Source organism: Chroicocephalus ridibundus, chromosome 1 (genome assembly GCF_963924245.1).
Source record: "Chroicocephalus ridibundus chromosome 1, bChrRid1.1, whole genome shotgun sequence".
Taxonomy (NCBI): domain Eukaryota; kingdom Metazoa; phylum Chordata; class Aves; order Charadriiformes; family Laridae; genus Chroicocephalus; species Chroicocephalus ridibundus.
This window is the reverse complement of record NC_086284.1, coordinates 24,434,076-24,461,135: the sequence shown is the minus strand read 5'-3', so window position 1 is coordinate 24,461,135 and position 27,060 is coordinate 24,434,076. Positions and strand designations below refer to the sequence as shown.

The 27,060-nt window shown below is 41.7% G+C and overlaps 1 protein-coding gene across 4 annotated transcripts in view; it reads left to right on the top strand.

The window, feature by feature from the left end:
* ATP8A2 (ATPase phospholipid transporting 8A2) overlaps window positions 1–27,060 on the top strand; it is a 353,486-nt gene that overhangs the window by 309,069 nt on the left and 17,357 nt on the right. For all 4 annotated transcript variants that reach the window (XM_063331450.1, XM_063331475.1, XM_063331458.1 and 1 more), the window contains exons 34-35: window positions 7,307–7,395; window positions 13,308–13,412. In XM_063331450.1, coding sequence (XP_063187520.1) covers window positions 7,307–7,395; window positions 13,308–13,412 — 194 coding nt within the window. The remainder of the gene's footprint in view (window positions 1–7,306; window positions 7,396–13,307; window positions 13,413–27,060) is intronic.

Genomic DNA, 27,060 nt, shown 5'->3' with positions numbered 1-27,060 from the left:
GCTGCGTATGTAGAATATGTTTTTAGTTAACCCAAAAGACAGCTTATTAACACCCTTTGGGACACATTTGGCCAATAATATATTCATTGATGTATCAAATATTAATTTCTGTAAATTAAATTCTGTAAATTCTGTAAATAGAATAAAAATAAATTGCTAACTTGCTATATTCCTCCATTAAGGAAAAATAGTTCCTAACAAGAAAATGAAAGGGAGCAGAATATCTGAGGACTTCACTGTGCTCCTGTGCTGTTATAGCTCTAACTAGTTTCTCAAAAATCATGGCAGTATATGTAAGCTGTGTTGGTTTTGTGCGTTTTTTCCCCTTGAAGATACTAATTTTGGGGTTTGTAGCTTTGTATTGCCAATTCCTGTAATTTTCTGGTCATGAAAGTACTTCAAGCAGGTTATTTGTCTTCTTTGAGTTGCCATTATATTTTTCTGGGTTTTCTGTACTTTAGTTTGTATTTTCATGCTTTCTTTTAACCATCATAACTAGTAACTTCTTTAATGAAAAGCTTCTTGCCGAAGACACATAGCTCAAAATATCTTGGGCTTTACTAGGAATGCTGAGTATACGCCTTTGTGATACTGTGGTGGCATTCTTCTTTTTGCCCAAAGTACTACTCCTGTCATCCCTCCCTACGTTTATATCCAGTTATTACATTAAAATTACCAATAACCTTGATAACTATGTCATGGAAGCTAGACAGTGGATAGATTTCTTACTCCAGACTTCCATATGGTTTTAAGTATGACTGGCAAAACTGAGGAAAAGGGGTGGAATATCGGAGTGAGGTATCTGATTATTTTTTTTCTTTCCTCCTTTTGCTGCTCTCAAGGGGATATAGCTGTATGAGTGGAGACTGGGAGAGGGAGGAAGTAAGTTTGAGACTGGACCAATGTGTCATTGTGTTAAATCCAGCCAGCCAGTGAGGTCATTGTTTTCATCTGAGTCATTTTAGAATGAAAGCGCTTACATTATGGAAAACATTGCACATCTTTATTTCAGACATGGAAATATCCAGCCAACCTTTCAGTGGTAGAGCTCCGTTGATTTCATTTGAGGTACTCCTGACTCCCAGTGGTGTAAGCAGGAGGGGAAATAAAATTCTTCTGCTTCATTATTTAACACTTTGCCACTAACCCAAAGGGATTATTTTTTAGGCACATTTCCAGCCAAGATGTTTGTTGAAGAGGGAGCTGGTAAATCTGTTGATCACACCTGTCAGCCCTGAATCTAGTAAATCTGTCCAGCCTGGAGCTGGCTACAGTTATATTGGGGGAAAAAGTTCTTAAGCACCGACTCATGTTGAGGCTAGATTATGTTCCAACATGCCCAGGGAAAATCCTTGAGACTGCATTCTTGGGTATTGATTATATTTCATACGCGGACTCCACTAGGCTCAGTCTCTGTGTAGTATGATTTAACTGAGGGACTTGGGCAGTCTGCCCAGCTCTGCAATTGATTTGTGTGACCATGAGCAAACCCTGTCATCTCTCTGGACTTGGGTTTCAATATATTTGGTCTTTAAGGTAGGTCTGATATTTGTAGCACTTTAAGGATCTTGTATTATATAGTAATTATAGCAGAACTTGTGTATTTTGTACAATATAACAGCATGGGGTGGAGATACTGATCATTCCACATAAGCATAGAAACAGTAGGAGGTTTTGACTGAATCTAACAAATGCTGTTTTATTGTTTAAAGTGGGAGAAAGCCACTGATAGTTGATGCCTTCTGAATAGTTTATGAAAAATAGATTGCTATATGATGCAGTATCTTCCAGTTGTTGCATGGCATGTGCTTACAGTGTTAGTATATGCCAAGTCCTCTGTCTCCTTAAGATCTAGTCAGCCACTTCAATAAGGATTTAATATTTCTGCCCTTTCAAGTTTCAACTTCCAGATCTTTTGAAACAAGAAAAGTACTCAGTGCTGGCACTGAAACATACAATCTTAAGAGGACTCAGAACACGCAGAGGGTGCACGGTGCAGTTCTCTAAAGGAAAACAGGGCTGAGTAATGGTCTGCAAACTGTATAAATGCATCAGATATTTGCAGTTTGCACTGTGGTGGTGTTCATAATCTGTAATAGTTACTTCATGCTTGGAATCTCTTCCTCTTCCTACTGAATTTAGGCTTCAAATTTACTCATAGAAAGCATGCAGCAAAGATGTCTAAGCTGTAAAATCACTAAAAGTGCAACAATTTTAAGATTGGAGTAGAGCATGTTTAACTTTCTACTGAAAATGTTTCCTGTACCTTTAAAGCAGTTCTGAATCAGCCCTTTTGCTGCAGTGCAAATGAAAGGCAACCTTTCCCAGGAATATAGGAGCATCCAGAGTAAAGCAGGAGCATTTTTGTGGTGTGTCCCAATGTTAATGCCTGAGCTTCTCGTGGCATTTATCCATACTCCATGCCATCAGGTGAGGCGGTGGGACTTCAAGATAGAGTGAGATTGTTTGCCCAAGCTAGCAGCGCCCTGTCATTGGTGGGGAAAATGGCTGAGACTGGAACCCTAGTAGTGGCATCTCAGGCTTTGAAGAAGACTGTCCTTGTCGACTGAATAATAAATATGCTTCCAAGTGTGTTACCTAATATGGGATGGGAGCAGAGTGACCAACTGGGATTCCCCTGCCCCAGCTTTAGCCCTTCTCAAGTGGTGTACGCAGACCAAGCCACTGGTCTAGAACTGGAGGAGAGGTACTGGCAGAGATGTCAGTGCACCTCAGTTGAGTACCTTAAGGTGGAATTAACTGCCTGTTGGTGATGGACTGCTTTCTGCTTTGGTTACTGGGGCAATGCAGATGGACCAGCAGGGCCAAGGGTCTTAAGAGTTGCACCTGCAGCTCCAGCCACATGTCTGTTGTCAGCTGGATCCTTCAGTGTCACAGGTGTCTAGAACAATAGTATCTCAGTGATGGCAGTGAACACTTGTGCTGTCATCGTATGTGAATCTCTCACAATAATCGTGTGGCCATCCTCTCCCTGTCTCCTCCTTTCCCAAGTGCTGCCAAAGGCAGTGCCATGCTATCATCCACGTTTGCCTAGTGAAGACAAAAGTAACCTGACTGCGATCACTTGACTGCAGGTCGGACTTGGATCTCTAGTGTATGAAGCTGGAATTTGAATTAATATGAAACCATAATTGGGCAGCTTATTGGGTCCTTATCCATGCCTTGTGGAGAGTGCTCTGATCAGGATCCAGGTACACTTCCAGTAGTAATTTTTGTCACACTGTAAATACAGAGCCAGCTGTTCTCATTGTGATCTTATGCTTCTGCTGTCTATTTTTTATCAGAGTTAGGTTGCACAGGTATATGAGGAAATGAAGTAATAAAAAGCTTTAATTTTTCAAAATATGAATTTAAATTTTGTCTCACTTTTCTTGAATGATCTGAGGTGATTGAGGCCCTTGTTTGGTTTGTCTGAATCATTTATTGGTCCCCAGTTGTTGTCTAACCATGCTGTGATAAGAATACCAAAACAGCCTGGACATCTGTCTTCCTACCCCTGAGCACTTCTGGCCTTGTTGTTCTCCTTGGAAGTTGTTGAAAATAGTGGCACCACCTATTGGTTGAACAGTAAAACTATGAATGATGCTTATTTGCATACTAATAAAGAATAGTAAAATGGAGAAAAGAGTTTGAAATTAATTCCATATTGCAATTTAAGATATTTTTTTAAAACGATCTATTTCCCGTTTGATATTCTTGTCTAGAACATGTCCTTGATTTAAAAGAAACAAAACCCCAACAAATAAAAGTCCCCAAACACAACCAAAAAACCCTTAACCTAGGCTTTCTAAAATAATAGTACAGAGCAGATCTTCCTAGTCATTCTGACTAGGCAATACTATTGCATTTTTTGCTGCTTTTAAAAGAAAAAAGAAAGCACCCACCCTTACAAAACCAGTTTACAAGAGATTAAAGGTATTGGAATCTAAATTGTTTGCTCCTCAGTTGAAATAACTGGAGCTAAGCTTTTTTTTTCCTTGTTCCCATTCTTTCATTTTAACAAATGTTATCACTTCTCTGAAACGAGCTTGTTTTACTGTGGCAGCCTCATCAGTGCTCGGAAGACAGTCTACTGATGGCAACAGTTTAAGCTGCAGTGTCTTCAGCAGGAGGACTTGCATTAGTCTTGAGTGTTTTGGTGCTGCCGTGTGATGAATGGTTTCTGGTAGTTGGCGTTGGATGTGCTAATCACTAATGTTTACATCAGTAGATAGAAAAAAATTACTTAGTTGCATATTGTGGGGTCTGTGTGATGACAGAGCTGGTCAAATTTTGAATTTGTTTGAAAAACAAACTATTTATTCTCCTCCCTGTGACCTAAAAAAGAAAAAAAAAATGGTAGTGGTTCCTGTTTAGTAGCTCTGTTTTTCTTATGTGGGGGAGGTAACTTATAGCTGAAGCATGTTACTCATTGGGAATGGGTATGGAAATGCCATGTTTTGCTGAAGGTGTGTTACAGCACTGTCTCCACTGCTGTCATGAATAGATGAAGAACTGGAATGGAGCACAGCAACAGCTGTGAAGCCTGAGGAATGCTTTGTTGCGATATATGGGTGCTCTTACTATAGTTTCTGTTTGTAACCCCAGCCCTCTATCCCACAAGTTGTAGAATATCCTAAAATACTGTCTGTGGATGTCCCCAGAACATGTTAGGTGGTTTCCAGTGAATCCTCTGCTGAAGAGTTCCCATTCTGTGAGCAGATGGTGTAACCCTGCCGGAGAGGAGGCAGAATTTAGAGGCAGAGCTGTGAGTACAAGACAAACAAGTCCACTGTCCTGCAGCATAGCACTCATATAACTCCAAAAGGAAACTAGAGATGAGCAGGGAAGAAGCCTTCCAGATGAGCTCAGGAATGGAGTAAAATGTTGGAGAGGGCTGGGTGGAAAAAGGCTTGCTGGTAGTAAAGTGAGTATCTGACAGGGTTCAGATGTGATGAATAGTTTTACTGTTATGGTGCAGTTTTTGGACAGAATAATACTTGAGTAAAACGTATAATTGCAGGCAAAAAGTATTTGGCTTGACAATTTTTTGTTGTCGAGCTTAACACGTGAGATGTCCAAATTCATAGCCATTGAGGGAGATGTCAACATTTATAACAACAATAACATTTAAACTTCTACTGAACACATATTCAGATTTTTCTGCACTTTGATAGTGTGTTGAATTGCTTTTGGCTAGAAAAGCAAAAAGTAGAACATAAAATATTTGAACCAAAAATAGCACAAAATGCATATAGATTACTATGGCCCTTTTTAGCCTTTAGTAGCGCAGGCGATGGGAGGGTGGTCAGTGGAAACGCCAGTGTGATTATACTGCTAGCACTTGCAGGGTCACAGCCAAAGTAAAGCAAAGCACAAGGATAAATCCCATTATGTTTTGGCACTGTATTATTACAGTTCACTCTTTGGCTAACAATAAAGTTAAGATTTCCCTCTTATTCCTGCACATCCTTTTCTTTAAATAAGCATAGATCAAAACTGCCCGTATGCTTTTGGCATTCTCATGCTAAAGTAAGCATGAGGGCTCACAAATAACTGTGAGCTGATTCTGGGGCTGGAATGTGTTTGCTTACTGTCTGTGTGGGTGGCAAAGTGTCCGTAAATGTTTTAGCACAGTCTAGCTCGCTCTTGGTTTCAGTACAAGATTTACCACTCACCTGTCAGTCCAGCAGCGTCATGGAGGATTTAACGTTCAAAAGTGAAAAACGCTTTTGGAAGTACTCGCTACTTGGCAATCCAACAGCAAGTTGCTGTTAAACATGACTGGATTGGGAGGTGAACAACTTTAAGCAGAGATCCACACCAGGAGAAGATGCTGGGTGCTACTGGTGGATGTTCTGGCAGTGCAATGTGATGGCTTTTCTCAGTTTTAAAGCTTTGCTGTAGTGAGTGGTGGAAGTTCCTTCTGTTGTGATAAACCACCTTTGTCTTACAAAGGGTATAATTACAAATATTTTTCTTCTCACAATGTATTTCAAAGGCTACTAGACATTTTGTTTGGTTCCATGTTCTGTAGCTGAACTTTGTCTGTAAAATGCCCTGACACTTCAGCATTGCAGGCTGCTGCTCTCTTGGGTGCTGCAGCTGTGAGGCACAGCTGAGACAGCCAAGCCTGTGTTACACTGGTGAGACAGCTGCTTTAATTCAGTGTCCATGGGTATAGACCTCCCTGCCTTCGGCGACATGGTACACGGACAACAGTAGATACGTGTGTGTGTATGGTATGTGGCATACAAAATATTGAGAAGTAAAGCTTTTGGGAAAGGGATGAGTCAGTGTCCATAACTGGCAAGAGAGCAAAATGTGGCTAGCCACTGGAAATGCTGTTGACACTTTCAGCCCCTGTTTTAGCTGTGCTGCATGCGAGTCATTAGAGGAAAAAAACCCACCTTTTCTGTTTCTAATGTACTAGAGAACTTCAATGATTCTTACAGGAACTGTGTGTATGTGCATGCAGGAGATGGTGAGGTCGTCTTAAGTCTTCCGTGTAGCAAACCCCTGGGCCTTACTTACCATTAATTTATCTTTAAGAGTCTAATGATTTAAAATAGCATTTCTGCAAATAGTGCTATATTTCAACTTTGTCCCATAAGCGTATGTGTATGCTGGGACTTGCACAGTTTCCAGATATCTTCCTTCTCAAATCCTACCAAGCTTTCTTTTCAAGCATTGCAACAATGAGAAAAACGTAAATATAAACTTTGAGCTCTTTTGTTTGTAAAAAAAGCCATTTGCAGGACAGGAGTGAATCTTTCCCACTCTGGGTTTCAGGCAGCAGTAGTTTGGACAGGAAGTGCTGTATTTAAGTGGAATATGGCTGAAACATTTTAGTGAGAAATGTATTTTTTTTTCTTGTCAGTTTGATGCTGCTCAGAGATCTAGACCGGTGCGTAGAAAGAGTAAGCAAAGGGCACAAAAGATAGTCAAAAGTGCAAGCTAAATATACTTTGTACTTCTCCACGAGTGAAAAATGTGTCTGTCAGGATCCATAAATGAATATCAGTGGAGGATTTGGTCAAAACTCTTGATTTCTTGAAAATTTCTAATGAATTTAAGATCATGAAGAGTGATCACAATGAGAAATGGCATTGCTGTCTGTTAATTATAGGCCTATGTTCTGTTAAGTGTTGATGAGACTTAGCACCACCACTGAATTTCAACATCACCCAGATCCATGGATGCAGTACCTGTTTGATGCCATCATTCTACCTTTTCCTTGTAAACAACCACTTGACAGGTAATGGCTTGAAAATACTCATGATTTATTTGTTTGTTTTCTTTGCAGGCTGGAATGGTGTTAAGATGTGGATACTTCTGGTTTGGCTTGTTTCTCGTGCCCACTGCGTGCCTTGTTAAAGACGTGGCATGGACAGCGTAAGTACTGAACCAGTCCTCAATGTTATAGAAATTATTCTGTATGCACATATTGTCTAGTCTGGTATTGTTCTGTAAAGAACTATGAAGCCTTTCAGTGAATGCAAAATGGTGATACTCTTTTGGAAGAGCAAAGGGAAATGGGAGTCATTTCTCACCTGCCAATCCAACCAGCAACGTGAGAGAACGGTTAGTCCTGAATCTGAAGGAGGCAGCCTTGCCTGACTAATGAAGGTGTGTCATCTTATGATTATTTGTGTTGTATACCCTTTAGTTAAAGGCAGATTTCAATCAGACATCAGAGATTTCCTATTCTTAAAAAGGAGCAAATAATTGGTTCATTTTGACTAAGGTGTGGTAGAAAGTAAAAATGCAGCACTATAATCCATACCAGAAAGCTCCCAGTTCTTTGTCATCTGCTTTTTAGGTCCTCTTTCAACAGGGGGTCTTCCAAGACTTAACTGAGAGAAGAGCAATACTCTGCACTCTGAAGCTGAAGTAAGGTCTTAATGATTCCTTCCCTGCCCAGAGAGGAGGAACAACCCTTGTGAAATACAAGCCTCTGCAATCACCCTCTCTTAAAACTCTGTGGATTCAAAGCATTGCAGAAAGGCAAGCGATTTCAAGAGCTTTGATTTAAAGGGACTGTCATGGTTTAACCCCAGTTGGCAACTAGCACCATGCAACCACCTGCTCACTTCTCCCCCTCCTCCCCAGAAGGGCAGGGAGAAGAGTGAGAAAGTGTGTGGGGAGAAACCCCAACCAAACCTCGTGGATTTAGATAAAGGCAGTTTAATAGAACACTAATGGAAAAGGACAATAACAATAATAATAGTAAAACAATATACAAAAGAAACTACTACAACACAAGTCACTCTCACCACCCGGTGATGGATTGCCCAGCCCCACCTAAGCAGTGATGGAGGATCCCTGCCATCTGGCGAACCCCTGTTTATATACTGAGCATGACGCTATGGCATGGAATATTCCATTGGCCAGCTTGTTCTGTCTATGCTCCCTCTCAGCTTCTATGGGAAGCTGAAAAAGTCCTAGACTAATGTAAAACATCACCTGGCAACAACTAAAACAGTATGTACTGTTAGCATCATTCTCACCAAACCCAAAACGCAACAGCTACTAGAAAGGAAATTATCCCAGCTGAGACCAGGACAGAGAAGCAACTTACCTTCTCTACCACTGCAATTTGAAATGCAGAAGTATTGTTTTCATTTAGAATTGCTGGTGTTTTGTGCACCTTGCTTTTTAGTGTATTCAGCACCAACGCTTTCATCCTTTCCCTTAGAAAGCTGTGTTACAACCAAGAAGGTTTTGTTACATGGATATATAATACCTCGTGCAAGGAGTACCCAGGGCATTCCAGCTCTGGGGCGAAAAGTCAGATCCTAGCTGGAGTGAAGAGAGAATATAGGTTAGCTTGTCCCTTGTCACAAAGACTCGAAATGAAAGCATTGTAACACGTTTCTCCAGGAATGAGCTGTCAATCAGCCAAGGAAGATTCTTTGAATCATAGAATCATTTAGGTGGGAAAAGACCTTTAAGATCGAGTCCAACTGTAAACCTAACACTGCCAAGTCCACCAGTCTTCTTTACAGAGAAATGCAGAAAATGGTGGAAAAAGCAGAAAGTTTCCCAAACACAGGCGCATTTCAAACACTGTCTTAAATGTGTAAATCAGGCCACATGCATGATGAAAATCTTTTTTAGTTCCTATGAGGTTGATAGCACAGCTAAGTTAAACCGGTAGTAGGCAAATCTACCAATCAGTAAGTACTTCTTAAATGTTTTCCTGTGTTCTTCTTCCTCAGCTTAATTTTCACAAGCTACACTGCTGAAATTAAAACTAGGTATCATAATGTAAAATTTCTGTTCGGGCCAAACTATGATTTAATAGTCTAGCACACTAGAGGGGTTTTGTTACACTCATTAAAGTTCTCCAATTGAAAATTATTTTAAAATTCTAAAGCTGAGGCCAGAATGTTTAAATTTAGATACTTAGCCATGTCTATGACCTGCTTTTAAAAGCTCTGGAAAAAAAAAAAAATCATAGAACTCATTTTAGCGTAACAGGCCCTGCTCCTGTGTCAGGTATTATTTAAAATTGCCTGCTTAGGAGTCAGTGGGACTACTTTTGTGATTAAAGCTGAAGAGGAGCTGAAATGTTTTGCAGCATCAAGGATCAAATAGACATTTGGGAGTCCAAGATTAAGCTTTAGTTTTCGAAATGTTTTTATGATAGTTGAACGTCCCAATGTTGTCGTCTGTTCTTATCAGGCCTTGGCCTAAATGACTCTAGAATTGTAAAACAGGCCAGACCAAGGCAGGCTCATCCTCAGCTATTACTCATTTAAAACTCTGTTACTGACTCAGCCTGTTCCTTAATCTTTCTTAGAGAAATCTCAGCAACATAATCCTTTCAGTATTTCAGACCAAGAATGTACAGAGATTGTGAAGCTCTCGAGACAAATGTGTATGATTGATATACTGGATATTTTCCCAACAGACTTTAAACAGAAGGCTCCTATCAACATTAAGCAAAAAATCTGTTCTCCAAGCAGGACTACCTTTTTTTTTTTTTTTAAACCATCACTGAAAAATTAACACCGTTAACATTTTAACTAGGATAAATGAAATGACATAGCTATCAGCACTGCCATATGGAAGGAGTAAAGGTCTGTTTCCTTTCCAAGAGGCTTGCCATTCAAAACTTGAGCCCAAGGCCTCTGGAAATCAGCCGGCAGATTTCCACAGCAGTGGTTACACCACACTGCTGTCTGTAATTCAGCAGAATTTGGTTTTGGCCATAAAATTCCAGCAGCTCTGACTTGTAATGGTCATGGAATGTATCCCTTTCAGTTTCTCTTCAACATGAAGCATATGTCCACAGAAAGAGCATCCATGTGACCCAAAAGGTACATGCTTAATTTCAGTAAAAAATACTGCCAGTAAACCATAAATTCGGTACAAAGTTTTTGTCTGGAAGAAGGTTAAAAGGGATAGGAAAGTGTGTTTCAAACCCATACAAGTCTTTGTTTCTAAACTGCTGTGCTGCATCCGCTATCAAAACTTGTAATGCTGGAAGCAAGAGCTAGTTTTACACGTTCCCTTTGTTACACAGGCTACAGTTGTCAACACACCTCTTATCTCCCATGTTCCCTGCAGCTCCAGGCTTTTTTGTTTACTTTTTTTTCTTTTTAAGTAAATCAAGGAAATGTGGAAAACTCTTTAAAAAGAGAAGGAAGCTTATTATTAATACTTGGCTGCAATACCACATTGTTAACTTTGATCCACTACCCTGAATTCAGTGGCTTAGTTTGGATTTGGTTTTTGCCCTATAAAAGGCCCGGTTGTGCTACCATTGAAATGAAGAGAGCTTTATAAGGTGTGAGTGCTTCCTCACAGTTGGCACGTGTCACTTGAATACATGTCACTGGTGCTAGGAGGTCTCAAAATAGCTAAGCCACAAAGCTATGTGGGAATCATAAAAAACACAGAGTGCTTTCCAGCAAAATTAGGCAAGAGGGCAAGAATTTATTAATAATTTTTGTCTCAATACTTACAGTGAAAAATTTCCTGAGCTGTCCAATAATTACCAGAATCTTCATGTACCTTTTTTTTTTTGCCATGGGCAGAGAAGCGTGTTGCACTAGCCAGCTCCACAGTGCAAATAAGAGAGGAGGTATGAGGAGCTCTTCCCATCCTTGCACATGCTTGCAGTCCCTGGAGCACAAGACTCCTAAAACAGTGTTGAGGATAATGAGCCAGAGTAGAGGTGGCGTCATGTTTGAGAAAAGTTTATGAATGGAACCAAGCTTCTCTGGCAGATTCTGGCCTCCGGAACCCCCTAAATATCCTCCTAGGGCAGGGAGGTGAAGCTGTGCACTTCCCTGGCTTGGAAGGGGAAGAGCCACCCAAAATATAAGATAAGCCTTTATTGTAAGGTAACCAAAGATAAGCCTTTGCCTGTTCTTATGGTCCATAATCTTAATATCCCAGTGTGTGAGGAAAAGATGAGTTTGTCTTTTTGTAACATATCAAATTTCAGCTGAACAGTAACATCAAACACAAGATCTCATAATTTATTAAGGACTGATTGTGCATCTAATGCCACTTGTAAAGTACAAGGTAAAAGCTAAGACCTTCTACCTGTATTTTTGTGTATCAAAAATTAATAATGTGCTGTTGTGAAACAACATGAAGTATCCAATTCTGTTGCTAGCAGTCCTTGTAATATTTGCAGTTGACTTTGATGGGAGCAACCCAGACTCTGAGGCAATCGTAATACCATATTTTAGTACTTGTTTTTGGAGAAACGCATGGATAAGGTTAGCTCAGGCCCTTTTTATAAACACTTAATTACTGGCTCTTCCATGGATGCTTTTGCTTCCAAGTGAAGGAGTGACTCAATGCATAACAATTACCTGAGAGTTTATTGTTGCTTTATGGATACCCAGCCACAGCAGAGCCTAAATATTTCATCATTTCACACTACTTAACAAAATACTTCAGTACCCTCAACTTCAGGATAACAGTGTTTTTTCCATATTGTGGAAATACCAGTGCAATGCTTTTGTGCTGTGCTGCACTAATTGGACTTTGTTGATCAGGCTCTATTCTGTTAAATTTTTAATTCAATATTCACTCTAAGGGAAAAGAAGAACATCTCTCATCTCTTATAGTGTATGGCAAGATAAACATGCAGCCTTGGGAGAGATTGAATAACTTGTAGATTTCTGTGTTCTTGTCTGTGGGAAAACTGGTTATAAAGGATTTTAAGTTCCGAACATGCTCAGGCTTCAGGTTTGCGGTCGTAGGTGTGGCCTCTTTAAAAGGTAAGAGATGAGTTCAAGGTCAAAATTTCGATGTATTTACTCAAATTAGAGTGAGATAGTGAAGTCAACTGTAAAGATTATAAGAATTAATAGCTCAAAGCTTTGTCGTTTTAATCACTATAGTTTCTCTTCCTCAAAGAGGAGACCAGTCTAATCATTAGCCTAACTAGTTAATAAGAGCTTGAATCTAATTAATTTTTGTGCAGCTATTGGTAATCTCACATTCTTGAAACATTATGCTTTGTAAAAATATCCTTGCTACTGACTTCTTCTGTCACAATAGGCTGGTGTTCCCTTGCAAATCATACACCTTTGGTTTGTTTTAATAGAGTGCTCTTCTAAGTATATCCTGATACTCTTTACCTCCAGATTTTGCTACGCTTTGTCTTTTGTTGTTCTCTTTTTTTTTTTTGCCCCCTCTTAAATGCAGATGTGTTTTGAAAAGTAGTTTTCATTTTGGTTGCGTGTGTGGTACATGGATTGTTCTTTGAATCCCCAAGCTGAGAAAATAGGACACAGCCAGTCTTGTTACTGTCACTTTGAAAGCTCAGTGGGGAGAGAAGTGCCTTTCCAAGTCATGTGAGACTGATAAATGAAAACAAAGGGGTTTGAATGGCAATTATTATCTGAGACTCCTCAGGTTTTCAGAGCAGTGCCACGCATAGCTCAAAAGACGGAGTGGAATCATGTTTTACTGCCATGAATATTCAATGAATCCCAGCTCTTTTGTCTGAATGCCCGGGTCCTGAGCAGTCCCACGGCAGCAGTGTCAGGTCTCCACAGTCCTGTTGCTTTACTGCTTGGTTAGATTTTCAATGTTGTGTTGAAGCAGCCGAGCTCTGCTGAATTTGAAGTCCTTAAGATTTCTCATTTCTTACATAGTGTTTCCCAGGTATTGTGAACCTAGGTTGACATCTGTGCACTGTGCCTTATTTCCCAAATTGTTCAAAGGAAAGCCCTGCACCTCTCAGCTGAGAGGTAAAATTGGTGCTTTGTAGCAAAACAAATGTTCACATGGCTTCTTTGTATTGTTTTTCTGTTTGTCTTTTCCTCATGGTACAGGGCCAAGCATACCTACCATAAAACTTTGCTGGAGCAAGTTCAGGAGTTGGAGACGAAGACGAGGGAGCTGGGAAAAGCCATGCTTCGTGATAGTAATGGAAAGAGGTGGGGCAAGTCTATGCTAATGTTTAAAACATACCCTTCTTGTCCTCTCCCCTCTCTGTTTCTCATTCGCCATTCAAATCTAATTCCAGACAGGGTAAGGAGGCTTCTGCCCTGTATTATTCATTTATTGTTGTTCCTTTTCATATATGTCTGTTGCCCCCACCAAAATCAGCCTTTCCAGTTTCATATCTCCTGCAGTATTGCTGTGAGGCTGTGTTAGAAACTGCTGCTCAGTCTCCTGCTTGGTAATGTGTAGTGCTGTTACCTGGCCACTGGGCCAGACTGTTTTTGAAAGGACTTTGCTGTAAATCATTTAAAAAAAAATAAATAATTCACTCTGATAACCATGTCGGGGAGGGAACTGTCTGCAACTCAGGGTATGAAGACTGTAGCTAAAAGGAGAACTGGCTAATCCAGTGTGCCCTACAACTTCATTCAGTCTCACCTTAAGAGTTTTTTATGCTTTTGCTTTTTTTCCACTGCAGCTTGCAGGCCCCTGCTTTTAGGGTTCTCAGTTTCTCATTGTGCCTCTCCCTTATATCCACACCATATGGACTTGAACATATTGCTATTATTGAATCTTTCATTGTAAGGGGAGTGTATGTGTTTTGTGGGAACTTCTGTCTCTTCTGAAAGAAGCTAAAGAAAATCATAGTGAGGCTTTTGCATCCAACAGTTTCATTTACCATCTCAGAATGTGGTTCTGCATCAGCTGGTTGGAAAAGCTCCCCAAGTTCAAAAAGGTTTTAGAACTAACTCTTCTGTTCCTTACACAATATGGCACCACATGACTTGCTAAGAAACTACATGATCATTAAACTGGGTTTTAGCAAACCTTATAAACTAGCAAACTGAGTGGAATGGGGCTTTTAAAAGATTTTGTTCTTCTGGGGCAGGGTCATCCTTTGTGCCTTTGATGTCTATTCTAAGGTAAACTAATTGCCATATTGTAGCTGCTGCTAAGACAAGAGGATAGTGGATTTTTCAACTGAACTTGTGAGTTAATAAGCACTATTTTTAGGGAAAACTATCAGGGAGTTCACCAAGATTATAGTAAACTGAAACGCTTTAAAAAAATGCTTGTGTGAACTTTAATGTGTTTGTAAGATGTCCTTAGTGACCAGAGTTTGCTTCTCAGAGGCCAAGACAAAGTAAACACAGTGTTATTGATTAAGATCACTTCAAAACACTTGGTTTGTTCAGTTTTTATTTTGAGTCATTTTTCTGCTGTGACTTTTGGATCCTACAAAACACAGTTTGTAAATTGTGCTTACTTGCAAAAGTCACAAACTGCACATCAAATAATTTAAAAAGAAAAGGCAAACTTTGCGGCACTGGTCAACAAAAGCAACCTTCTATGCCATGATTAAAGCCAACAAAGATGCCTGAAATCAGACATTTAATTAAAAATAGGCCTTGTTTTTAGAGGGATGAGCAGTCACCTTGAAGTCAGTCGGAGACAAAGCATTTGGTACCGAAATCACGTGAGCCTGCCAGGCGAGAAAGGTGTGCCATGGTGTTGTGAGGTGCTGACTGATAGACCGACTAGATGCCAGGCAAGTGGAATCCAGGCCAGCAGAGCTGTTCCCAGGCACCCAGCTGTGGTTGTACGAGCCCCTTGGCCGCTGCTGTGGTTCTTATCCATGCGCAGGGTGTAAAGTTGCATTGCTGTTGGTTTGTAGTGTTTGTGTTTTCCTGCCGGTATTTAGTGCCAGTTATTGACAGCCAGAGAGTGAGTCAGCTTTTTGCCTGATGAATCCCTGGGTTGCAAGGCGGGTTGACACACACAATAGTGAGAGAAACAGCAAGTGTTAGATCTGTTTATATGTGTGTGTGTATGTGTCTCCCAAGAACTTGATGGGTTTCTTCTCTGTTTACACTGTCCTGACTTTCTGTAAATTTAATGGCCATGTTGTAATTCATTCATACGCTACATGTTTTCATAGCCTTTTACTTTATTGCATTCTCACTGCAAACTCTTTCATCTGCATTCCTCCTCCATATAGCTTCACTTCATTCTCGAAACGCTTGCATGGAGATGATGTAAGGAATCCCTTCTGGCCCTCCTTCCCATTCTCCCTCCCCCCCTCTTCTTTCCATGCATTTGTTTGTTCTCCTTCCTAATTGCTCCCAGATTTTCTGGGTGGTCCATCTGTGAACTAGATAATGGTAGAGTGCCTCTGCCTGCTAGGAGCTGGTGTGCTGTGCTTGTGATGTGGCCTCCTGAGTGCTCTTCAGAGTTGTTCTGTCTTTTATCTCTTTTGTTTGTCTCCTGGCTCTTTCACACCTGCTAGAAATCCTGCGCTTGTCCAAAGGGAAAAGTGAGGGTGGGAAAGAGGCAGAGTGGGAACTTTCTGTGGTTACAGCCCCTCTGGTTCACGTTCTTTATTTTTAAAAAATTTTCCTTGAAGCCAGTGGAAACAAGTGGTGTGAGGCACATGCGCTGCTGTCCCCTCCTGCCCGCAGCCCCATTGCTGGCAACGTGACACTATGCAGGAAGGGGAAGTAACCGGAGTCTCCTCATTTCTAATGGAAAGTGGAGAGCTGCCTTAAAACTGCATGGGTCCATCTGTTATCTCCAAGTAACAGTGTTAGTTCTTGGTTGGAAGTGTTCCTGAAAACTTACCCATTAGGTGTTGGTTTGTTCAGGCAGCTGTGGAAGATAAGCTGGCTGTCATCAGGATCTATTTTCCTGGCCCACAGAGTGGACACTATTTTTATTCAGTGTTTTTCACAAACAAACAAGAGAAAATCACACCCAATTACAGATAAGAGAAGGATTTAGGGAGCTAATTGCTTTTATCATTGCCTAGACCTTAGACAAAAAATGAGGTGCAAGATCTGGATGTTTAGGATTAATCTGCTAAACAAAAAGCAATTTGCAAAGCCCAGAAAGCAGTGAGTGCATCTAGGCTTGCACAACAGTTTGCCATGGCTCAGCTGAATTTCTGTAAAATGTGAGCAGGATAGCACGTGGGTCCTCACTGCACTTGAGGAAGGAGTGCTGGGAGATCTGCATGTGCCACTTGTTACCTAAATATGCATATTCTGTCTTAAGAGGGTCTTCAGCCTGCCAACTATCCTTGCTAGACACATTTTTCCAGGTTAATAAAAAATGTCTTCGCTGGTTATTAATTACATCCTCTGGATCTTAGCCCCTTTGAGCATTTTCTAAAATTGAATTTGCTTGTATTGATCTAAAAAAGCAGATGCAAACTTTTGCCTGTCCCATGGCTGGGAGCAAACAGCAAGGCGAGTGGTAGATCAAGGGGTGTCTGGTCAGCACAGGGGAGAGCATCGGCACCCTGAGCACTACAGCTGGGTCCCAAAAACCTTGCAAATAACACCAGAGTGATGCTTGGAGATTATATCAAGTGTATTGTTTTGAGCTGTGAAAGGTTATGTTCGCATTTCTCTGTATATCTCATCTAGACAGCTAAAAACTTACTTTTTGTGGAAGCTGGAATGATTGCAAAATCGGATGAGTCCAGGAGCAGGGGATTTCATCAGGGGAAGCAAGTATCTGGAAAACTGGCAACTCCAGAAATAGCTGGAGAAGCAAAGGAGGGATTGTGCAGTAAGGGGCTGGTGATGGATCCCACGCTGCTGGTGGAAGATGAGTACCTGTGCTCGCCCTCCCCAGCCTGGCACCCAGCGGCACTGGGCTGGACTCCAGCCCAGCTGCGACGTGAGCAAACCTTGGTGCGGGAAGGGAGAGGGGCTCCCTGGCACTCTCATGTAACAAAGGGCAGGATTTAACACTAAATTTACATGAATTTGGAGAGGTGAGAGGAGCAGCTCTTGTGCCAAAGCAAACATGGACATGTGGAGACACCTGCCCAGCAGACCTAATCATGTTAACATGCAAGATTTACACAAAGAAAACAAACAGGTTTTCTACAGGTTTATACTCAAAAGTGGCATTGAGTTCAGCTGCAGAGACTTTTGTGTCTTTAAATAAGTTTACAACTAAATCTTGGCTCATAAAGGGCCAGATCTTCAAGTCCTCATTCACTTTTCACTCCATCTAACCTCTTATTGAAGTCAGCAGGAGTTCAGGTGGAGTAAAGCCTGATTAGGGACCAAAGCAAACTTTACTTTGGAAACTCATGTCGCTTTATTGCTCCACTGACCAAGTAATGGAGAGCAAGCAAAGCTGTGCAGCACCCTCTTTGCGACAGTAGATTTCCTGTTTCAGAGGGTTTCTCTGTCTTGGAATTGCACTGCAGTGTGCGTTTGTGCAACGTTTTTCAGTATGTCTTTTTACTCTTGCCGCTTTCACGTGCCCGCTTCCGCCTCTTTCTTTCGTCTCCATTTCATAAAACGAATACTGGTTTTCAGTATACCTAAAACAGAGTGGAGAGACTGTGGGGAACTGCTGCCTTCAACAAGGACACCCGCTGGTGGAGATTCCCTTTCATTTCAGTACTTTTCACTAATCTAACTCTGTTGCTTTAGTGAAACGCGCATGACCAGCTCTCACCCTGAGAGCGAGCCATCTTATTTGTCTTAGACTGGGTTTTATTTGGTGGGTGAGGGCAGATGTCTATCTCATTTCAATAGCTGTCTGACCCGGTGGGTAATCAGTGAGCTGACACGGGTACGCATGGAGACTTACCCACTCCACAGGTCCCTGGGGAGGAGCAAGAGGAGAATGTGGGAAACCTGACTCAGGCTTGTGGCTGCGCACGGAGCTGAGAGCGGCAGAGCCCTCAGCCTCGCGCCAGCAGGAGCAGAAATAGTAGAACAAACTTAACTTTTCTCTTAACAAACCCACGAATGAGCTGAGGACCTGATCTCATGATTCCTGAGGAAGTGGTGAGCTTTTTCATTAAGATCAAGAGAAACAAGGCTTGGGCTCATTATATTTCAAAGCGCTTTGTCTCTTTTATTGATGCATTTCAAATTACATCTGCTTGAATAGGGGGACGGTGCCAGTAAGGCCCCTTCACATCAGCAGGTACAATGAATCTCGTCTGAAACAAACTGTCTTGTATGTTCAACTGGTTAAACGGCATTAGATGCTTGGAGCCAAATTCTTGTTTCATGAATGTGTTGGCTTCAGCGTATTTACCCAGGATGTGTGTGACTGTGATCTGAATCTCGCCCATCCAGTGCAGCTGACCGTAAAATGAGGTTGAAGAGGGGAGAGGTGTATTTTGGTTTTGAGGTTTCAGAGTCTTTTTATCAATTTTTCCAGATGTTCTTCACACCATTTCTGGGAAGGAAAGGCGAGATTTCTCCACCAGCATACATAACAAAGTGACTGGCATATTTATGATTTTTCCTTGCAACTTTTCTAGTAAAAAGATATTAGACTCCTTTTACTAGCAAAAAGCACATAAAATGATATCAGTGTTTTTGTAAAAATTCTTTGATTCCATATGGTAAACATTCATGTATGGTAGGTGGAAAATGCATAATTTTGTTTTATTTTACACTTGCCCCTTTCTTTCTCCCTCCTGTCCCATATCAGTAAGGAATCATCACATTATTTCCTCATTTTAATATGTACTGTTAATTTCCGGCGTTTCTAACCCCTATGTGTGAGACACTTGAAATTACTAGGTTTGGTTCTATCCGAGTTGAGCAGTGGGGAGGCCGTGGGGCAGAGGTGGGAAGGAGCAGAGGGCAGAGAGGTTTTCAGAAGCTGGCCAGAGGGATGAAAGGGGAACTGTCATGCTCCCACTGGCACTGGGGACCCAAGTGCCCAGCTGCTAGCACAAACCAGTTGGAGCTGACATGCCCCTTCTCCAGTGCAATTAATTATTTCATATCCTGATTGTGCCTATCATGTAACCTTGAGGGAGACCCAGTGCACAAATAGGGTTAAAACCTGGTGACCTGGAGAAGGATTTAGAGCTGTGATCAAATCCGCTAGCAAAGTCAAAGTTGATAGAGGTACAGTATCAGCACAAAGGCCAAAATGAAGCTGTAAATTGAAAGGAAAGATTAGAAAAAAGAGAACATAACAAGATGAGAGTTAAAACTGATTAAGGGGCCAATCTTTCTAATGCTTAATCCTGAGTTACTGGGTTGGGTACCGGGGATCTCCACAGGGGAGAGAAGAAGAAATCTTCCCTCCAGGCTGCACAGCAGGAGAACTGCTCCATAACAACTATTCCAGCCTAATGGCTTCAGCAGTCTGCCTGGGCTTCTCCGCTGGCTAACCCCGAATCAGAAGAGAGGCAGGACAGCCCACACTCATGATTCTGATTCGTGGCGACGAACAAAGTACTAAGTTACGTGTTGTAAGGACGAGAAAACCGAAGTTGTACTAGATAATAAATGTTTAGTGGACAATTACAAAATACTTAAAAGCTTAAAGAAAAGCAATTTGTTTTTTTGCAAATCAACAAAATGTCATGGGCTTTGCTCTAAATGGTATCCAGACACTTCCAAAGTTCACCACTTTTTGTTGTTGTCCTGAGCTGTTCTTTAGCTTTTTTTTCTCTAGAGAAAAGGAAGAAAAACCCTGATAGGAAGAGTTTGGAGGTTTTGAACACAGAAGTCATTTAACTTTAGTCAATGTACGTAAGTGGACTTTTTTTAAGCCAGAAAGTTTGGATTTAAAAAACAAACAAAAAACAAACAAATGAACAAAAAAACTCAACACAGCACCTTTACATAGAGACCAAACATGGAAAACTTCAACCTCCAAGGTGACTACTTCTGAAAAAATGAGTGATTAGGAAAAGAATGTTATAATTGCAACTGTATTGCCACCTTATCTGTAGAGGATATGACCAAGCACCCACTAGAGTAAGTGCAAAGTGAGGCACTTACAGACAAGAAGTAAATAGCACTGATACCAAAAGGAGGATAGCTGAACAGCAGCAAGACACACTTAGCCTTTTCTGCTTGTCAGATATTTGAACTGAGTCAATTCCCACATTTTGGAAAGGTTGAAGGCAAAACTGGGCAGCTTCAGCTTTGTGTTTAAGTTAGTTGGCTTTGGTACCGCTTACAATGATGCCCTCTCCCCCTTGTAATGAAATGCGTAAGCACATGCTTAATGTTTGCAGTGCTTAGAAACGGAAGGCACTCTGAGCAAAGAGAGATCTCATTTATTATTTTCTTAGGGTTGTTGCTTTTCAGACAGGCATGTGATGTTTAGTGTCTGCTTTTTTTAGATGGTATTTTTAAAAGGTGCTTGGTAATACTGTCTTCTGTTCAAAGAGTAGTCTTGGAATGAAGTTGAGGAATAACAGCCTCAAAAAGGAAGGCTGGAATGGATTGTCCAAGTGATGTTTTTATTTATTTTTTTTTAGAAGTCAAAGGAGTGACCTGTTTGGCTTTTTTGCTTTGGGACATCATTAATAACAAAAGAAAATGTAAATGATCCTTGCTTGTCACCAGAAGGAAGAGCATTGTCCTGCTTTTAGCCATACAACTTTAAGGACCAACAGAGTGGAGAATTTGGTCCCAGAACTCTATGTGCAATCTGGGGGCTGGCTGAAGCTGAGGACATGCCTTGGCCTCTGCTGTTGCAGGGTGATTCTGCCACTGGCACAAGGTGATGTGGCAACGTGAGTAGACTTGCATGCACCTGACGTTGGGGCCTGCTGCTAACGCTGGCTGCAGGCTGTCCATGCTGGTGTCCTGCATTCAAACCTCTGAGATGTGGTGGGAAAGGAAAGCTGTTGTTTCAGTGAAGTAGCATGCTACCAGGCTAAATCACAAGCTGTGACAACAGTGTTTCTCCAGGGCTCTGGTGAGGACTGTGGATCCATGGGGTTTTGTTGATGTGGCTGCAGGGCTGGCTTAAGAGTTTCCCAGACCATTCCTTACCAGCTGTGGTCATATGGGTCCATCTTTGCCCTGTCTCCTCAATTGGATCAGCTCAACTGTTTGTGGGTCCATGGGATAGATGAGCTGAAGGAAATGGAATGGTGTGGGGAGCGCTATCGGGTTCTCCAAGCGACTGGTAAGGGCAGGAACCACTTTAGCCATCAGTCACCACAATGGACATCCATGGAGCTGCTGAAATTTTGTGTCACTTTTAATCTTTTTCACATCCAGGCGGGATAAACAACTTTCAGCTGCCTGTGAGCTGAGCTGGGTACTGCGTGTTGCAGGCCTGGAGAGCTTGCCACTACATGGCTGCTTTGAGTATGCTCCAAGTTGGTCTTGCATGACCACACACACATCCACATAGATTTGAGGCTTAACAGACAAACATTCGGCTGGATAAGGTCAAGTATAACTCATAAACAGGGAAAGCTCCTTAAATAGTTGCTTCCTATCTAGGGAAAAGGGAGTTTCTCCTCTGTGGCTGTGACACATATTTGGGAAGCAGCTGGAGGGGAGTTGCTGTGTTAACAAGGCCTGGAGATTTTATACCATGGCAGGGCATAAGGTCTCCAGGTTCCCTGGAGAGTTAGTTGTTGCTAAACCCTCAGCAAGGACTTGGCACTCCCTAAAGCCTGGTTGTCTTGATGCAGGAGTCACCTCCGATAGGTAACTTCTTGCACCTCTCAGCCTGCAAGTGGCACAGGCCACTCCTCTGTCTTCATTTCCTTGTGGTTTGTGCCTGGTGACTCTTTGGTCTTCTATCCATGATCTGTTTTTTTGGTGATGGCTTGTTGAGTATCTACAGAAAAATAAAAAAGGAGCATGGATTTGGATGTCTGTTTCAGCTGGATTCTGAGTGATTAAGGAGCAGTGTGTGTAGACGCTGACTCTGCAAAGAAAATGCTGATTTTTGTTTTACTGTTTATATGCCTCAGACACTTCCTTGTGAAATGCTCCGGAGATTTCCTTTGATTACACTGCAGCTTCATTATCAGTAATGCCTGTTTGCCTTTTAAATTTAAAAAGACCTCCTACCCTGATTGACCTCATAGTAAAACATTCCTGCAATCCAACGCTAGATAACCAAAAATAACATCTCTGCCTTGTGGACCGAAAGACAGAAACCAGCAGAAGCCTAGAGTTGCTACTTTTGCTATTCTTCAGGAGGGTGGTTCCTCTCTGATGTCTCCAAAGCCCGGAGGATGGAGGTGTATTTGCTCACTTAGCCAGTCAGACCTTTCTTCCGCAGCCCCGGGATGTTCTGGGTATTTAAGCATATGGAGTTTTGCAGAACCCTCAGCAATAGTGTGACTTGCATTTGAGATTATTTGCATGCTTTAATTTTGAATTCCTGGTCTGTAAGAATGTTGGTTTTTTGTTCTCCTTACGCCAAGTCTCTGTTAGTTGTCATCTCTTCTGCCTGCTGCATAACTCTTAACAACTCCCTTATGTTAATTTAAGTAATGCACTCGAGTCTAAACTAGAAGAAAAAATTGAAAGAAAAGTTAAACCAAGGCCCACAGCTGTGCTCGGGAGTGGACTCAGCCAGCAGGGAGTATCTGAGGAAGACAAATAGGTCTCCTCTGGCCAATTACAAAGGTGTGGCCACAGACTCTGCCTGGATTATGGTTCTTGCTGTTTGTCCACCGGGACCGTGACTGTCACTGTAAGCCTTTAAGCAGTGTTACACTGCATGAAAGGTGAGAGATGGAACCTGTGAATAAATCCTGAGGAATAGTTGATATGTCCTAGCAGCCAGAGAGGGATCTGTGAGTCCGCTCTGCCGGGTGATACCTGGGGAGAAATCACAGTGCTCAAACATCTGGTTCTTAATGGAGTTTGAGAACCAAGAGACTGAAATGAAAATCAACAATCTGCTTGTAAACGGTTTGGTGACTAGGATTGATCAAAGCTGAGAAGTCTGTTTGTTTCAGACCTTTTTTCTTGCTCTTCATATTTTATGTTGATGTAACTTCTGGTGACAGAAACATGTCAACAAAGAAACAGCAAACTTCCATGTAAGTTATTGTTTGGAAGGTATGGAAGAAATCAGTTATTATGTTTTAATTCTAAATTTTAAAAAGGGAGAGGAGTATCCTCTTCTCCCCTCAAAATCTAGTTCACAGCTAAAGTTGACAGGGACAGAAACTTCCTGATCTTTTACCTTGTGTTTAGCCACACTGGATGTTTTGCAAAACCTTCTTTTTCTCCCCTTCCTCCCTCCCTCCCTGCTGTCGCAGTGCGAGGACAACATGTTGCAAGGTGTTTGGTCCAACAGGAGAGGAGTGCAGGCCAGCCAGGGCTTCTCAGGCAACAACGCGTTTAACAAAATATGTGACAATGGAAAGAAAGAGACTGAATGAGGGTGTGTCTGCTGCTCCATTTGAAAATGCATATGGGTAGGAGGGAGGCTGTGGAGTTACGGGCAGAACTTTAATATGTACCTGTTGCTAAATGCTACAGCAGCACCACAGGATAGAAGAAACAGTGACACTGCCCCTGCAGGCAGTAGTGCGAGGGGGTTCGTAGCTATTCAGATGACAGGAAAAAGAGCTGCATGCTTTCTTGCCCTCTGGGCTTACCCACGGACATAGGTATCTTGCCCTCTGGGCTTACCTATGGATGCGGGGTACTTGCACTGAAGAGCCATGCCTCTGCCACGGGTTCTTTGCGTGTTTTTAAGGCAGAGGGATAGCAGCTGGGATATGTGCTTCAGTGTTTTATTTGTGTCATCTTTAGCAGCCCTGGTAAGGCTTCACTATAACTTGGTTATTCCTTCCAGAAAGTGGAAAAGCAGAAACAAAACCAAATCACTTCATTTGTGTGTGTCTGACTGAATTCTAAATTGTCCAGAAGGTCATCAAGCTAAAACCAATGGCAGATAAGTGTCTTTGCCCATTTGGTGTGCCTATGCTCTCTGTCTCCTCTAGTAAATAATAACAAAACACAAACTTATTTCTTAGAGTTCTGTTCTTGTAAGAGAAGGGGGGCCCTGAATTTTTATTTTTATTATTTTTTTTTTTAACTGGGCTATGTGTGTGTTTTCTCAGGGAGGATCCACTTTTAAGAGACACCTGCGTCCACTTTAACCTTCCCTTTTTTGTGAGCCCTGCTTTTGCCACCAGCCAATTAGTAGGCTCGGGAGGACATTCTGGGTCAAGCTATACCAAGTACTGCAAATCCTCATTAACGCTAATTAGTGCTCAGTAGGTTAATTGGTGGTGAAGCTCATCTTTTTTTAATTACTTGAGCAAATGAGCCAGTGGGACCTTGTGGTCAGCTTTGAATTATTCTGTTTGTTTTGATGCACCTCATTTGAATGTGTAAAGCCAGATGTTTGTTGCCTAGATTTAAGGGCTGTTTGCTTTTGTGAGGGATGAGAAGAAGGGAACACAGAAAAATAAAATCAAGGTCTCTGTTGACACCTTAGAGCAATTCAGATATGAAAATGGAAGAGTCATTTTGTTCATGGAATGGGAAATACTGGTATGAAATAATATGTTGCCTTTAGTTTACCTTTTGATTTGTCATTCATATAACGAATTTGTGTAATATTGCTAGCGCAGATTTCCAGGCAGACAGAAATCATCTTGACGCTCTTAAGCCATTGCAAGGGTATTCCTGGCACAAGGTATTTATCAGTGATAGTAACTGAATCTGGTTTAAGATAACTTGAGTAATGACATTTTTAATCTGTTTTTTCATAGTAACCCTCCAAATTGGGACACTTTTTATAGTTTTTATTCGAAGCTACTATTCGTTTTGTTTAGTTCAAAGCATTTTGTCTGTGTGCTTTGTCCTTCATATAATTACAGATGGATGGTCTCTCTCTCTCACCCCGTCTGAGGTCACTAACTAACCAACTTAAGCATATTTCACTGTCACTTTCCAGGTCACTGACTCCCATAAGAATGTCTGTGTTTGTGATTTCTTCCATTCTGACACCGTTTTTGAGGTCCTGAGTACGAACACAACTATATCCAATATTCAGAGTATGATCTCATATCCATTTGCCTCAATGCATCTTAAGACGCCATCCTTAGACCCCGTGGGAGGGCTTAGGCACTGTCTCCGAGTCACTGGAAAGCAGAATTAACACTTGAAATCATGGCTATATTTGGGACTGATTTACAAGCAGTATTTCTGTGAGCAAGGCCTAGCCTGGTGCCTGATGTCATCGTTAGTTTTGCATCGAAGTGTGACAGGGACTGAGAAGTCTTCACTTTGTTATCTGTTTGTAGCAGACAAAAACATTTTCTGAAAGCAGGGACTCGGTATCAGTGCAAACACTCTAATTAAGAAACCCACTTAACTTTGCTTTTCTTTCCTTTCAGGGCTTGTATTGGAAGTTCTAATATCTGTTAATAATTCAAATACTCGTACATTTCAGAAGAGCTGTGTGCATTTACATCTGTGTGTTAAGAGCTCATTTTATAGTACTTGACTGGTCTTGACTTGCAGTCTATTTCGTCATCCTTTGTACTTAAATCACAAATGCTCTAATTCTTCCATGATTTTTTCTTTCTCTGCATAGATACGATCCCATATCACTTCCCAAATGGGAAAACCTGGTGTGACTTCAGATTCTGAAATTGTTTCTTATAATTAGCAATATCAAAGATAGTCTAGCTTTGGCTTCCTTAGAGCTACGATGTGTCACTCATGTTCAGAAGTCCCTTGACAGAACACTTTCCTCCACACATTGCATGTAGAAGCCTGAGGAGCTAACCGCTACTGGCCTGTAGCAGATACCATCCTGCACTTCATCTGTTGCTGTGTGGTAGACAGGCAGATGAAGAATTTGTTCCTCGTGCCTTTTGCTGGTTAATTCCATTCTCAGTGTCAGAATTTTGTGGCAGGTGCTGCTTATTTGTCCCTTAGAATAAATATTTTTGGTAGGCTTAAGATTCCATTTTTAAGCCATCTATGAAAATCACCCTCCAGTTATCCTACTGAGATGGGAAAGGCCCTTACCTGTATGTTCTTCTTAGAATCAAAGAATCATAGAATGTGTTGGGTTGGAAGGGACCTTTAAAGGTCATCTAGTCCAACCCCCCTGCAGTAAGCAGGGACATCTTCAACTAGATCAGGTTGCTCAGAGCCTCATCAAGCCTGGCCTTGAATGTGTCCAGGGATGGGGCCTCCACCACCTCTCCGGGCAACCTGTTCCAGTGTCTCACCACCCTCATTGTAAAGAACTTCTTCCTAATGTCTAATCTAAACCTACCCAGCTCTAGGTTAAAGCTATTGCCCCTCATCCTATCACTAGATGCCCTTGCAAACAGCCCCTCCCCAGCTTTCTTGTAGGCACCTTTCAGGTACTGGAAGGCCACTATAAGGTCTTGCCGGAGCCATCTCTTCTCCAGGCTGAACAACCCAAACTCTCTCAGCCTGTCTTCATAGGAGAGGTGCTCCAGCCCTCAGACCATCTTCATGGCGCTCCTCTGGATGTGCTCCAACAGGTCCATGTCCTTCTTGTGCTGAGGGCTCCAGAGCTGGACACAGTACTCCAGTTGGGGGTCTCACGATCTGCAGAAGATGAAATAGTATCCTGTCATTCACAGGACAGCAGTAGATTCAAACAGTGTTTTGCTACACTTAGCAGTCAATGGAGTTTAAAGTTACCCAGCAGTTCTCTGCAATCAGCAGAGGTTGCACAACACAGCATCCCTAGTTGGCATGTGCATGGTAATGGTTGATTCTGCAGGCTGGCAACTTCGTAAGCCTGTTAAAGGTTAGAGACATCTCATGTCTCACTTTGTGCCTGCCATCCCTTACCTGGTGATCCTTTGTAGTACATGCTTTCTATTATGCTGCCTGCTCTGAGCAGTTGGGCATTTCTTTGTGTATGTAC